At 52.6% G+C, this 13855-nt stretch overlaps 1 protein-coding gene across 2 annotated transcripts in view; it reads right to left on the bottom strand.

The window, feature by feature from the left end:
* The window catches only part of DOCK11 (dedicator of cytokinesis 11), a 97643-nt gene that overhangs the window by 68484 nt on the left and 15304 nt on the right, over positions 1–13855 (bottom strand). For both annotated transcript variants that reach the window (XM_090061697.1, XM_090061698.1), the window contains exons 2-13: positions 12098–12214; positions 11866–11955; positions 11194–11276; positions 9871–9940; positions 8481–8576; positions 5690–5824; positions 5309–5486; positions 4850–4929; positions 4119–4202; positions 2444–2584; positions 1211–1420; positions 96–218 (exon numbers count right to left, since the gene is read on the bottom strand). In XM_090061697.1, the coding sequence (XP_089917823.1) occupies positions 96–218; positions 1211–1420; positions 2444–2584; positions 4119–4202; positions 4850–4929; positions 5309–5486; positions 5690–5824; positions 8481–8576; positions 9871–9940; positions 11194–11276; positions 11866–11955; positions 12098–12214 (1407 nt within the window). The remainder of the gene's footprint in view (positions 1–95; positions 219–1210; positions 1421–2443; positions 2585–4118; positions 4203–4849; positions 4930–5308; positions 5487–5689; positions 5825–8480; positions 8577–9870; positions 9941–11193; positions 11277–11865; positions 11956–12097; positions 12215–13855) is intronic.

The following is a 13855-nucleotide window of genomic DNA, read 5'->3' as shown; positions in this document are numbered from 1 at the left end:
GGAGAACCAAACCCACTAGCAGTGAAGCTGCTGCATCAGCCAGCAGTCACTGGTGCCCTGCCAGGACCATGCCTGGCCGTGTCCCCTTCGAGTACCTTTGCGGTGTCGGAGGTCTTGATGTACGGGTCAGTGCAGTGTGTGATGCTGCCCTGCAGGACCTTTTCCACCCGGGCCACCAGGAAGATTTCCACATGTGGATCCGTCACAGAGAAAACCCCCTGCAAGGAAACAGACAGTCGGGAGTCAGGAGCCAGGCCTAACCCCAGCAGTTGCATCACAGGAGCAACAGCCTGGGCTGCTGTGCTATAGAGACGAGCCTGTTGGCTACCCTGCCAGGCAGCGCTGGGGCATGCCTCCATCCATCTGTGCTGCAGGCAGCCCGTTCTCCTGGGAATGGGTGCAATGAAGGCCTAACCCTGAGGAGAGTTGCGAGGACATTGCTACAGCTCAGTGACTCTCAGGGTTCAGCTCTAAGAGAGGAGCTTTCCAAACACAGTGGGGAAAAATGTGGCAATGCTTGGGCTCACAACCCAAGACGGCACCAGGCAGGGAGGAGCTTGGTATTGGACGCTCCATCTCACTCACAGCAAAGCCCACAAAGCCAGACTGTGTTTGGCAGTGAACTAAAAGGACCCTGGGGACTTCCACCAGCCTCTTTGCAAGCGCCAGCTGGACTGTGGCCAAACAGAGCTGGTGACCGGTGTCTCAAATGCTTATTCAAGGGGGGGAAAAAGCCGCCAGGAGAAATATCAGGTCCTGGTTCTTCCACACAGTTTACCTGTTCTCCTTTTAGACAACTACGGACTGTGGATCAATGCAGGCTGGAAAACTGGGGTGGGTGAGATGTGTGAATGTGCATGTGTGAATCTAATGTTCCTCTCTGCTGAATCTGGTAATGGCAATGAATGCATGGTTTTACCTTATATTTACAATATATCACGTGCTTGCCATTGTGGCTGGAGTCATTTATTTCTGCAAGCCCTTGGATAAACATCACAGGGGAGTCCTCACTGAGACAGAGGCATTGTATTCTGTGTTTGTACAGCACCAAGCACCTGACCCGAGGGGGTCTCCTCGGCCTCTTGCAGGCTCTCAGGCGCTCCCGCAAGGCACAGAGTAAATAAGAATGGCCGTAAACTCCCCAAACCGCCACAGCAGCACAAGTGCATCTATTTATGCACACAAAAAAGCACCCTGGTCAGGTCCGTACCTGTTTTATGTAGTGCAGGTGAGATTCAGGAATCCCGTGAATCAAGCCTTCGCTGGACAAAGCCCCCTGAGTATCCCCCCCTGCTGAGGTCGGGCTCTCCACCAGCATCTCACGCACGCTCGGGGGGTTCAAGTCCACGTGGAAGTCAGCCGAGATCTTGCAGTTGTTTTTCAGGTCAAACAGCGCCAGGCTGATGAAGAAAGGCTCCACCTGGGAGTTTGAATGCACATGGGGGTCAGTGCTTTCTACAGTGTATAATGCATTCACCTGGCACTCTAGGGCAGCCTCTGCATTTCTTTTAGGATTCAAGGACTCTGTTCCACTTACACCCTGCTTTTGCCCCCCTACAAGGGGCTGAATTTTTCCTTGAAAAAACATCAATAACCCCTAGTTCACCTGCTTTTAACCACCTTGGAAAGCACTCTGGACTCACAGCCTGGAAGATCCATCATTTCTGATCTAGCCAAGACAAGCAAAACCATCCTAAAACTTCAGAGCAGCAGGAAAACATTAGCAAGATATTTTTCCTGTGAATGAGGAAATATGAACATCGGGGAGAGACAACGGCACTGATAAGCCAGTGCAAGCTGTGTATCACTTACAACAAGGAGGAATGTAAATTAAGAGGGCATATTTCTCACGTACTAAATATCCCAGCACAGCTGACAGCCCTACATAAGTCAATGCCAACTCATTTTAACCATCAGAGACTTGAAAAGATTTCATGGCTCCATCAGCCTAGGTCAGGTCGCCCAGAGAAACTTCCAGCATAAACACCCACCCTGCTAACAGGAGGTTCAAACACAGGGTAAGCACGGCTGGGAAATACGGCTAGAAATAGATGTCATCCAAGGAAGCCGATCAGCAGTGCCACAATGTTTCCCAGCACACATGGGACCTCATTTATCAGCACTAAATGGGCTGGTAACTAAAATCTGAAATTACTCTGGGCTTCAACTGGGACTAATAAGGAGAATTTCCGCTCTCAGCTGGGCCCTCATCAGCTGGAAACAACAAGAGAGAAGGACCTGGATGGACTAGCTGGTCCTAATGGATAACCATGAGCTGCCAACAGGAGGTGGCCATTGCAGGAGGTAAGTATCTACATCTGGGCAGTGCCAAAGGCCGGGTGGTTGGCATTGACTCTGCAAAGCCCGCCATTCACACGCTGCAGTGCCCTAGCCCAAGCCCCCCGGCAGCGAGAGGAGCTGGCCTCCCGAGGGACCTGCGTACATTGGTGGGCGCGCCCTCGGGCCGGTCGCTGATGTGCGCAAGGAGGTTGAAGGAGAGATCTTGGCAGTTCACCAGGAAGCGCCGGCTGCATTTCTCCTCAAACGGCTTCACATCTGGCTCGATCCCTGAGAAGTCCAGCCTCTAGGAAACAAGCACGCGGGGGCTGGTTAGTTGGCGTGAAGAGACAGAGAAGGGACTGCATTGCAGCTCACTGGGCTTCCCTGAGAAGAGGGACAGAAGGGCAGCTGGTGAACAAAAGGCTGCCCTCCGGAAAATGCATGATCCCAATGCACAGCATTCAGGGCAGGGATTCCTCGCAGGCGCCCATTTCCCGGCAGTCCGGTCAGCAGAGCACAGAGGAACCCACCCCATGCAGCTCAGCTCCGCTCTCTCCCACCCCGCACCCAAACGTCGCTGGTGCTGGCGTCAGACCCCGCGAGGTCCTCCTGTTTGGAGAGATGTCGCTGGTTTAAGAAGCAGCCCCCTGCCACTGAAACGGAGGGAGATGGCTGCTACTAAGCTCCACCCTGGGAAACGTGCCCCACTGTTCCCAACCCCTCGATTCTAGCTGTAGTGGACAGACACCCTCCTGCCATGGCCACCCCATGGCTGCAACGGCGTCAGTCCTTGCATGCTGGATTGGCGTATGCATAGAGAAAGAGCATGCAAACGAGCTGGAGATGAGGATGCCGCGATCAACAGGCTCCTTTGTGTACACAGAAAGGCACGGGGAGTTCAAGTGCAGCCCTGTCCCTCGGGCAATGCAGCCGGAGGGATCTTCCATGCTCTGCGCCATCTATTTGAGGATGTTTCCTCGCTCACTGGAGCGCCATGGAGACCTGCCAAGGGCTCCTCTGGAAAAACAACCCTCATGGCTCACAGCAGACCCCAGGGAAGGACTGAGAGACATGGCTGGGGTGGAGAACTCATGGGAGACTAATCACATTCCCCTGCTCAGTCGAAACAGTCATGCTTCCAGGCTTTCACAGCATCCAGTGCTAGCAGAGAATCAGATGCTAGGAAATAGCTGGAATACTTTCCTACAACAGCATTATGAGTCCATGCCTTCCCCAAGCCAGAGTGCTCAAGATGTGGGAGCAGCCCGGCCAGCCTGCCCCATTTCCGAGCTGCTGGAGATGGCCATGTGCCCACCTCCTTCCAAACCCCTCCATTGTTTCCTGGAGACCCCCGTGAGGGTGCAGGGCGCTGCATACGGCCAGCCCTTTGCAGCCCAGTGCTACAGAGCTTGCTATGGCAGCCTCTTGGTGAACGCAGACTGATCTCTTGCTGCTTTTCACAGGCCACCAGCTGTAATTCTGCCAGCTCAAGCCTACAGAAGCAGCCAAGTTACCCACGGGCCAGCTGTCTACACAGCGCAGCTAAAAATACATGCTGATGTGGAGCCGCACTGGGAAGGACAGAGGTGAGAGGTTGCTGTCACTAGAAACAGGGCCCATCCTGCAGAGATTTAGCAGAGATGCCTCCTCCCTGCTTCTCTTGGCCTCTGGGAGAAGGGATTGACCCTTCTGCCATTTTAACTTTGGCTGAAGTCTGGATGCCGGGAAGGGGGCCAGCCTGGGCTCCACAGCCGCATGAAGGAGAAGGAAGGAGAAAGCGACCATGGGGCCTCTCACAGTGAATGAAACCTTCGCCTGAGGACAGAGGAAACACTCACCTGGACTTCTGTGTCAAAGGAAAAGAGGTTTTGCCTTCCGTCGTTCCGGCTGAGTTTGTTCAGCTGGTCGGTCTCTCTGCCGTACTGGAAGGAAGCATGTGCGTGACTGAGGGGAGCTGGGCTTGGAAAGAGCCAGCGTTTACGTGGGGACAGGAGAGGTGAGCATGTTTCCAACCCTGCCGGGTGGCTGAGATCATATGAGACTGCACAGCACTAATGAACATGGCCAGGAGCCACTGGGGCCTTGTTCATTTGCTAATGGATGGGGCTAGGCTGCCAGAAAAGCTACCAGAGACTTTTTTTTAACTATACCCAGGATCATTCACCACCACGGGGCCACCCCCTACCCTCCTCTCCCATCCCCACCAATGCTACCTCTTCTACCCTCAACCTGCTTCAGCTCCTGCTGCCCAAGCCCTCTTTCTCTTGCCCCCTTCTTGTCAGCTGGCTCCGCTCTGCTCTGGGCTGCAGCCCACCCTGCCAGGGTGCCTGACTTGGGAGCAGAGGGTAGAGAAGCAGGACCCTGGAGTAGCTCCAGCTCCAGCCCCAGCCCCAGCCCCGAGGGGTCCCAGCAGGAAGCACGCAGAGAAGGAACAGGTCCCAGCAGCATCCTGTGGCTACCTAAAGCCCAGGCTGGGATGCTCTGCTTAACCTCTGGCATTGAACGGCTTCCCATGGAAAGTCCCTGGCCGGAGCAGGGAGCAGAGGAAGTGCTTCCTGCAGCACAATACCTTCATCAGCTCAGGGTGCATGCTCCGCTCCAGGCTCTCCAGGATGTTTTCTGACTTCCCCTGGCTGCTGGATTCATCATCTGTCCAGGCGCAAAAGGCAATTGTTAAGAACTGCTTGCCAGGCACAGGCACGGCCCAGTCCCCACCTCTCCTTTGGGATATTCTCTTACAATATCCAGGCATTTCTAGGCTCCAAAGGTCATGTGTTTCCAAATGCAGCCACCAGTAATCACCCCACAAAACCCAACAGGCCTTCCCAAAGCAGGCATTTTGGCACAAGTCCAAGTGAGTGGGGCTCCTGACACCTGCCATGGGCTTTCCCAACAGAAAAGTCCCAGTCACACTCCACAGCCTGCACCCCACGCTGCTGAATGGCTGTGTTTCTCTGCCCCCGAGGCTGATGGAGCTGTTCGGGCAGGACCGGCAGAGAGCTGAGAGTGGGTGATGTGAAATGCTGACCTGGGGCTGCCTCCACTGCATCTTTCTTCTCCTGCACCAAGCTCTCTGTGTTGATCTGAATGATCTTTCTCAGCGTGGCCAGCCATTCCTCCATCTCCAGCTCTGTCTCGGCCGCCAGGTAGTGGCTGTATTTGTCGAGCATCTTGAGTTCAAAGGCATAACGCCGCATCTTGGGGCACTGAGCAACCAAACAAGCAGCAGCTTTACAACCCCCCTCAGTTGGTAGCTAGTAGATGCTTCTCTCTAATACAGCACCAGGCACCAAACAGCAATGGGGGCTGTGTCACCTGCTGCGCTCAGAGAGGCAGAACTTGAGAACGAGACCTGGGAGCCGTGCCTGCAAGGAGGAAAGCAGGCAGGGCAGGCCCCTTACACACCCACCTGAACCACGTCGATGCAAGCATCCAGAAAGATGCAGCCTTTGGATTCCTTGGAGGTTTTCTCATCTTTATAGGAATTGAGGATATAGGAGCCGTCCGGGAGTTGCGCAAGGTTAAAATACCTTCTCTTGAATACCTGCAAGAGGAAGGCATTGTTCTCAGAGGTGTACTGGCTCTCTAGCGCAGGTCATCACTCAGCGAGAGTCACTTGCTGAGAGCTTGGCTTCTCTGTCGCTAATAGGGAAAAAAGATGATCTCAGAGCACCACAATGTACAACCCAGCTACAGCTTGTTTTTATGGGGTGTATTTTTATTTATTCATTCTGATTTCAGTATTTGCAGCAGTAAATCTACCAGACTCTTGACTGAAAAGGAAGGGAAGAAAGCAAACGTGGTATGCCCACAGGCCCCCAACTTGTGCCAAAATACAAACCCTGCAACTACTGCCTTTCATACCTTCCTCCAGCACCATTTTTGTTGTAAGGAAAGACTCACATTTGATACTCAGTGCCTGAGCAGGGCTGGGTGTCACAGCTAAGGAAATTCTCCTCCTGGCAGTGGTTTGAGGGAACACTTTGCAGTATCCCCTCCTCTGGGACAGGTACAATTTGGGGGTGCTATTGGACAGCAATGCCAGATGGTTAGCTTGCTAGCTGGATTTGCAACATTTTGCTCCCACTGTACCATACATACCAAATTAAGTCCAGCTGAGGGTGTTTCTGACCTGAAAGCCATATGCTGGTTGGTGGAAAAGCAGAAGAAGAGATGTGTGTTCCTGTCCTGTGTGCCAATTGTAAGACCACTTTCCTGAGAGCTTAACCCCAGATGCTAGACCATCTTGCCTGGGAATGTTCTGCCATTTCAGCCATGCAAAAGGCAGCTGCTAGCCTAGCAGGGATGTGGCACTCCAGAGTGCATTGCATATACAGGAGATTTCAATTAAGAGATGCACGGAAGAAGCAAGGGCAGAGGGAGCCCAGGAGAAAGACGTGCGTTGCACACATCCATTGGATAAACAGGAAAACATTCTCATTGCAGTGAGCATCTGAAAGGAATATGGACTAATGCATCATTTGTTCCTCCCAGGTGGATGCTCCTAGCAATCCATCAGTATCAGTCAGGCCACTTGCTTTCTACACAGAGCAGGGAGGCCGTATTACATCACCCATCTACAGCATACTGCATAGCCAGCGCTCAGCAAGGACCTTTGCTGAGGAACTTATGGTTTCCAAGGTAGAATAAGCATGAATCTGGGAACCAAGTATGTGCATGCAGACTTACACATGCACAAAGCTAAGAATGGCTGAAGCACTGTGCTGGATAAAGGCTTTCTATACTCCAGCACTGGGTGTGTACCTTGCTAAGCACAGAGACCGGCCCAGCAAGGCTGAGAGCAGCCTGCTGTTTCAGCAACGGACAAGGAAGATGCTGCCCTGGTATAAGTCTGAAGACATTTGATTTCATTTAAAGCACTGGGAGCCTTCACCATCCTTTCTATGGACAGCGCGGAGGTGAGCTATGCACGTAAGCGTGCTGCATTATTGATAGGGCTCTTTCCTTTGTGGACTCTGCTGTCAGGAGGAACTGTCAAAAGCTTGTACTGACTTCGGAAAGAGCAGAAAGACCGTCTGACTGGATCCAGACATGGATGCAGCTGGTTAGCAACTGTGGAGAGACAGCTACACAACTGATGATTCAGCGGATCATTTTCTGTGAGCTCTCATGATATGTCAACGGCCATGTCTGACTTTCTAAGTGCAGCTGCTTTCCTGTGCATCTAGGAGAAGGCAGTAGCAGCGTCTCTGGCAAGCCAGGACCAGTTTCCAAAAGCAGCCAGTCACACAGGGTAGCTGGATTCTTGAGCAGACTATAGAGGTTATGGGTTTGATTCGAGCATTGTTGGTGCTCTGGCCTGTACTAGGCAGACTCAGTGGTTGTAAACACTCCTTCTGGGCTGTGCTTTGAAGGCCAGGACTTGTAAACCCTGGACATCAAATTAAAGGGAGACATACAAGCAGTCAGATTGACTCCAACAAGTGCTGTCTGCACATGCTAATGTCAATCTCTGAATCGCCAAGACGCTCCAAATCACTGCATGCATTTGAGAGCGACTTGTATCCCAGTGTCAGGAAAGAAATTCTCCTCCTGTACCTTTCTGCAGCTGCTCTTTGGACATGCATCAGAGCAGCATAACAGGAGCAGGCTCCTCTATTGAGTAACAAGGCAAGCATTTGTTAGAACAACAGATTACTGGCAGAGCAAAGCCGGCGATGCAGCTGCTCGGAGAGTCTGCAGGGAAGTCTGAGCAGTACTGGGCTGGATTGTATGTTATAAAGAGAAGGTCAGGCGAAGCAACTGCTGCACTGCCAGTCAGCCACGCTGTATCCTCGTGGTGACATCCTCCCTGCTGCCAGCATACATCCATGTCACTCAGGTTTAAAGCTGGCTCACTGCATGCTCTAACTCCAGGAGGGAACCAGCTTTCCACAGTGGTTTGACTCCTCAATAACTCCTAAGTTTGCCTCAACACCCTCCTACTCCCATCCTTTCGGTGGCTCTATAGGATACAAGCTGCACCAGTCCCAAGTGTGGCTTGCCCACAGAGCAGCAAAGCCCATGCAGCCCAGCACTGGACAGGCTTTATAAGAACATTAAAGACACATCCACACTAAAACATGAGACCCCAACGCTGCCAAGCCGAGGCAGACTGTGGAGGCACCTCTCCAAAGCCAGCCTGCCTCAGCACCCTGCCAGCACGGTGCTGCTAGGAGAACAGCCGAGATTGATCTCACCTTCATGGTGACCGTGATCGTGCTGTTCACGTTCGCCTTGTGCAGCCAGCCTTGCTTTATGACTCCCCCCTTCTGAGAGCACAAAGACGATGAATCCTAGAACAGAGCAGATGGTGAGACCAAGGATCAGGGTTAGGGTTAGGTGACAGCCTGACCCCGCTGCTGCTCCCCACACACAAACCGCACTGAGGTCAGGAGGTATTTCAGAGTTTGCCTGCACTAGACTGTCACACTAGATGGGTGTAGTCAAAGTGGGACACAGCTGTAACAGCAGACATGTGCTTCAGAACAGAGTAGCTATTCCTGAACAGGGATGATTACATGGTAGGAGTCACCGGCCTATCAGTAGAGCTGCATCTACAGCAGGCCCTTTACCCCTGTTACCAGGGAAAAGCAGTAAAACATTCAAGCGCAGACTCGGCATTAGAGCCTGACTCAACAGCAGTACGCAGCATGTTTCATGCCCAGATCTCAGGCTGCCCAGACCCAGGAGCTAAGCGCTGTCGCTAGAGCTGTGGAGAGGATTTTTCGCTGATGATTCGGTTGTTGTTGTTGGGAGGCCTGCTTCCAGCCTTGTGGCTGCCTGCGGGAAAGGATCCACTCTGGTCCACTTGTCATTGAAAAGTTTTGGGCAAGAAATTCAAAACTGCCAAAATGATCTGCTTGGACATTGCCCAAAGAGATGCCGTTTAACAGAGCAGCACCGTACTATTGGTGTTAAGGGTGTCATACCAGGCAACAAAACCGCCAGCACAGTCAAGGGTAAGTCTGACCATCCGCTGGCAGCCAGGAGAGAATATAGCTTTAGAAATGCACATGAAACATCTCTCCTGATTTTCAGCCTCATGTAGGAACAGTGTCTCTGAATATTTTGGATGCAGCTGTGGGTTGAAGCCCTCAGAGCACTGGGATTTGACATCCACCTTGTGGAGGCACAAACAGCAGCACAGCCCCAAGGCAGAGTCAGACCCCAACCCTTCAGAAAGGATACAACCCAAATTCACCAGTTATGGGTAGAAACCTTCGTGTCTGTATTGAACCAAAACCTTTGCACTCAGGATTCTGTTCAGCCACTCGCTAGGTCTCTCCTTTACATAACTGCACAACAGCAGATGAAAAGCCAGGGAAAGCATTTATGGAAAACATGTAATTTCACTGAGAGGAGACACGTTCCAACTCATTCCCATGCTTCTTGTCTGAGGGATGACCTGGTAACACCTGCAGATGTCTAAGTGTTCCCAGCTTCAGCCCCATGCCCATGAAAAGAAACATGCTGCCAGAGTCGTAGTCCCAGAAGCACCGCTCCCGATCAGCATTTTGCCTTCTATACTTTCGCTTTGTAGCAGCAACCCCAGCCCGACAACCTCACGGTGCAACAGATCTTTCTCACCTCATCTTTGTCGAAGTCTTCATCGATCTCAAAGATGTGGCTCGGGGTTTTGGCCTGCCTGAAGGATTTGCTGGAAACAGAACATGTTCTTAGGAGCTGCGAAGCCCACAAAGACCTTCTGGAATCTGTGAGCTGTCCTAGTGAACACTGGATCTGTGAAGGCTTTGAGCGGCAGCCGTCCACAGACACGTCCTCTCCCTGGGTCTATCACACAACCCATTGTAAGAAGACATGCCCAATTCACAAGGATAATCCAGCTCAATTTAAGCACAAAGAGAGTGGAATTCATGTTTTCCATATTGTTCACCCAACTTTGGCAGAAACGTCAGCAACTTGCACCAGTGATGTAGGGACAAGGAGGCCCTCCTTGCAAAATCCAAAGGGATCAGATAGTGAGAGCAGCTGCCAGCTTAATGCAACAGAAACACAACTGGCATCCTGCTGTGGCCTGGCTTTCCCGCAAGCTCCATGGAGCAGGCCAGGGACAGGAGCTGATTAACCATCAGAGACCCTGAGACAGAGTGTGCACTTTACAGAGGGAGGACTGGGGCACCACCAAGCCCATAATGACCCATCCATCAGAAACACACACGTGTTGGAAGAGCAGGAGGCACTTCTGGGCTGGAAGAATATCCCCACCTGGTATGCTCATGTGTCTAATTCCCTTGGGAGTCATTAATGGAAACACCATTCCCATGTGACAGCCAGCGCATTAACCATGCAGTGGCTCAAGCAATGGGCTCAAGCTGCAGCAAGGGAAGTTTAGGTTGGATATTAGGAAAAACACTCTCATTAGGAGCGTGGTGAAGCACTGGAAGAGGTTACCTAGATTGGTGGTGGAGTCTCCATCCTTGGAGGTTATGAAGACCTGGGTAGACAAAGTCTTGGCTGGGATGATGTAGCTGGGTCTGGTCCTGCTTTGAGCAGGGAGTTGGACTAGATGCAACTCCTGAAGTCCCTTCCCACCCTCATTTTCTATGATTTCTATGATTCAAGCAGGCAGGGGAACATGCTGAAATGCTCTGTCCTGCCACGCACCACCAGCTTAGTCTCGCCATGTCTCAGTGGCAGGTGGAAGGAGGACACACTGATGAGGGCAACATGGCTCCCCTCCCTCCCTGGGACAGCCTGTGCAGTGCAGACAGTGGCTCTGACTTGCAAACTTTTCATACAGGGCAAGCTGGCAGGCTTTGGGGCTGAGGCAGGGCCAGGGAAAAGGAAGCACGAACTGGCTGTTGATCGGGTTGCTATGTTTCACTGGAGCCTAGCAAGGGCAATGCTATGGGCTGTCTGGCCTTGCTGCACCCAGAGAGCCACACTCACCACGGCAGCATTCGGAAGTCGCCGGAGTAGTCATCATAGACGTAGTTCACCACGTGCCAGTCAGAGCTGTAGGTCCGAATGCACTGCAAGACAGAGGCCGACCCAGCTCCTTCACCAGCACAGCAAGCCATGGGAAGCACACGTGGCTTCTCACCACACAAAGCACCGGGCGCAGGAATGGTTTGGCACAACTGGTGGTTGCCCATTCCCTTCTGCTACATGTCAGGGGGCTTTTAAGCCTCCCTCACAGGCACTGGGCGTTGACTACAGCCCAGGCTGGGGATGGGGACTGGGCTGTGCCAATGCTCCTGCTGAGACCAAACCCAGAGGTTCCTGGCTGGAGGGTCTTGCCCTTCTGCTCAGGGTCAGACCAAAGCCAAATTTGGGGGCAGGCAGGGTTTTTACTCCCTTGGTCACATTGGTATGGACTGGGGGCGGTCCACTTCCTCTGTAGTGGGGACATGGCCTCTACTTGGGATCTCCTGAGCCCATATTAACAACCTTTTACAGAAGCTGGACACGGGCTGCTGTATTTCTGCTGCTTTCCCCATAGCAGTTTTGGGTGTGATGTCTAGTTTTGTGTCAGGGTTGACAGTAATTCCACAGCAAAGGTGCGTCGAGAGCACTGCAGCAGGAGAACAATGTGCTGAAGCCCATTCAAAGCCTCCCCACCTCTTTGACAAAGAGACTCTGAGCCTTCTTTAAAGCATCCCCTGGCACCGTGGACTGGACCGTCCTCCACTGGCGGCTTATCACCGAGATCTGCAGGAGAGAGGGGAGGGAAAGAAAGGTGCTGTGGTAAACTGGGCCTCTCCACCGCTGTTGAGGAAAGCTGGGATCACTGCAAGGAGGCTGGAAGAGCGAATTGGGTCTTGCATGCCAGAAGCAGGGGGCATGAACTCACGGACACATCCTCCATTGGAAACATGAGCAGGTCCCGAAGGGGGTCGCTGTAGATCTGGGCTTTTCTCTGCAGCACGACATTCTCGTAGTCCAGGGGCTCCACCGCCTTGGTCTTCTCCTGGAGGGGAAAGAAAGAGTAGGACCAAAGCAATCAGGAAGAGGAAACCAAGCCATGAGCTTTGCAGCCAATACGTGCAGCTCCACGGCCAGATTCGCTGCCTCCACCCGAGTGTCCGGTTGGGAGCGCGCCTGTTACTGGCTGCACAGAGACCTTTACCCAAAACGACTCCCCTTGCACTGAGGAAGCCTGAGGATTTCCAAGTGTGTTGGTAACGAATAGCTCGTTAAACATGCTACACTCCTGTGTAATGAGCCCACCCAACTGCGCGCGTTCTGTAGGAGAGTGAGGGATTAGGCAACCATGTCCTTGCTCAGGCAACGGGCTCCAGGAGAAATGGAAGAATCCTTCCCCACTCCCGGCACACCTCCATGTGTCAATGCTGCTCCCTTAGTGTGGCAAGCGAGCTGCGTTGCTGGATTAGCTGCTGGGCTTTTGGAGAGGCCACAGAGCTCAGGGCTCATGGGCCTAAGCAGCTCTGAGCAATGCCTGGCTGATACCCCTACTCTCCATCCTCCCTTCTGGGCCTCACTGTGTTACATGAACTGCCAAGAGCTACGTTATCACTAGCAACGCACCATCTGGCTGGGCCAAAGCCAACCAGCTGCTGCTTTGCATGTTGTGGAAAGGAAAAGCAGCACAACACTTCTTTGAACGTGCAAGACTCATGCACCAAGGGAAGGATCAGGTCCCCGGGGCGGTGCAGAGTCACGGTAAAATCTTTAGGTCTGAGCTAGCTTTCAGGCAGCTCTGAAGTAACACGTCTGAAATCCACGGAGCCACGGGAAAGAGCAGAAACCAGCCCCCTGTAAACCTCTACCTGGCTCAGACCAACAGCTCCACATGTTCCTAGGCAGAGCTGTCACCACCCCGTTAATCACAGCTGCCTATTCAATCACCGGGGGCACGGTCACATAAGCACCCAGTGTTTCTGCTGGCATATAACAAAGCAGTGTTATACTCTTTACTCTTTGCAATGTAAAACCATTCCTTTTCCCCTGGGGCTTTTGTTGGTACAAAAGAGAAATCCTAAGTATTACCCCAGAGCTGAGCCTTTTCTGAGCAGCGCTGGCAGAAAACATGGCTAAAGTCAAGCCATTTCCAGCAACAATGGAAGATGATGTGGACTTTGGTGTCAGAAGCAGACTGGCCAAGTTTGCCGACGATGCCAAACTCTGGGGTAAAGCATCCGCACCTGAGGACAGGAGGGCGATCCAGGCTGACCTTGACAGGCTCAGCAAATGGGCGGACGAGAACCTGATGGTGTTTAACACCAAAAAATGCAAGGTTCTCCACCTTGGGAGGAAAAACCTGCAGCACCCTTATAGGCTCGGCAGTGCTACGCTGGCTAGCACTATGGATGAAAAGGACTTGGGGGTCATCGTTGACCAAAAGATGAACATGAGCCTGCAATGTGGTGCTGCGGCTAGAAAAGCGAGTAAAACACTGGCTTACATCCATAGATGCTTCTCGAGCAGGACGTCATTGTCCCCTTGTACTCGGCCTTCATGAGGGTGCAGCGGGAGTACTGTGTCCACTTTTGGGCCCCACAATTCAAAAAGGATGTGGAGAAGCTTGAGAGAGTCCAGAGGAGAGCCACGCGCATGATCAGAGGTCAGGAAACAGATCTTACGACGACAG

Source organism: Crocodylus siamensis, chromosome 8 (assembly GCF_052110815.1).
Source record: "Crocodylus siamensis isolate JL-2025a chromosome 8, ASM5211081v1, whole genome shotgun sequence".
Classification (NCBI taxonomy): Eukaryota; Metazoa; Chordata; order Crocodylia; family Crocodylidae; genus Crocodylus; species Crocodylus siamensis.
Note: the sequence above shows the minus strand (reverse complement) of the source record. Positions and strands in the feature narration are given on the sequence as shown.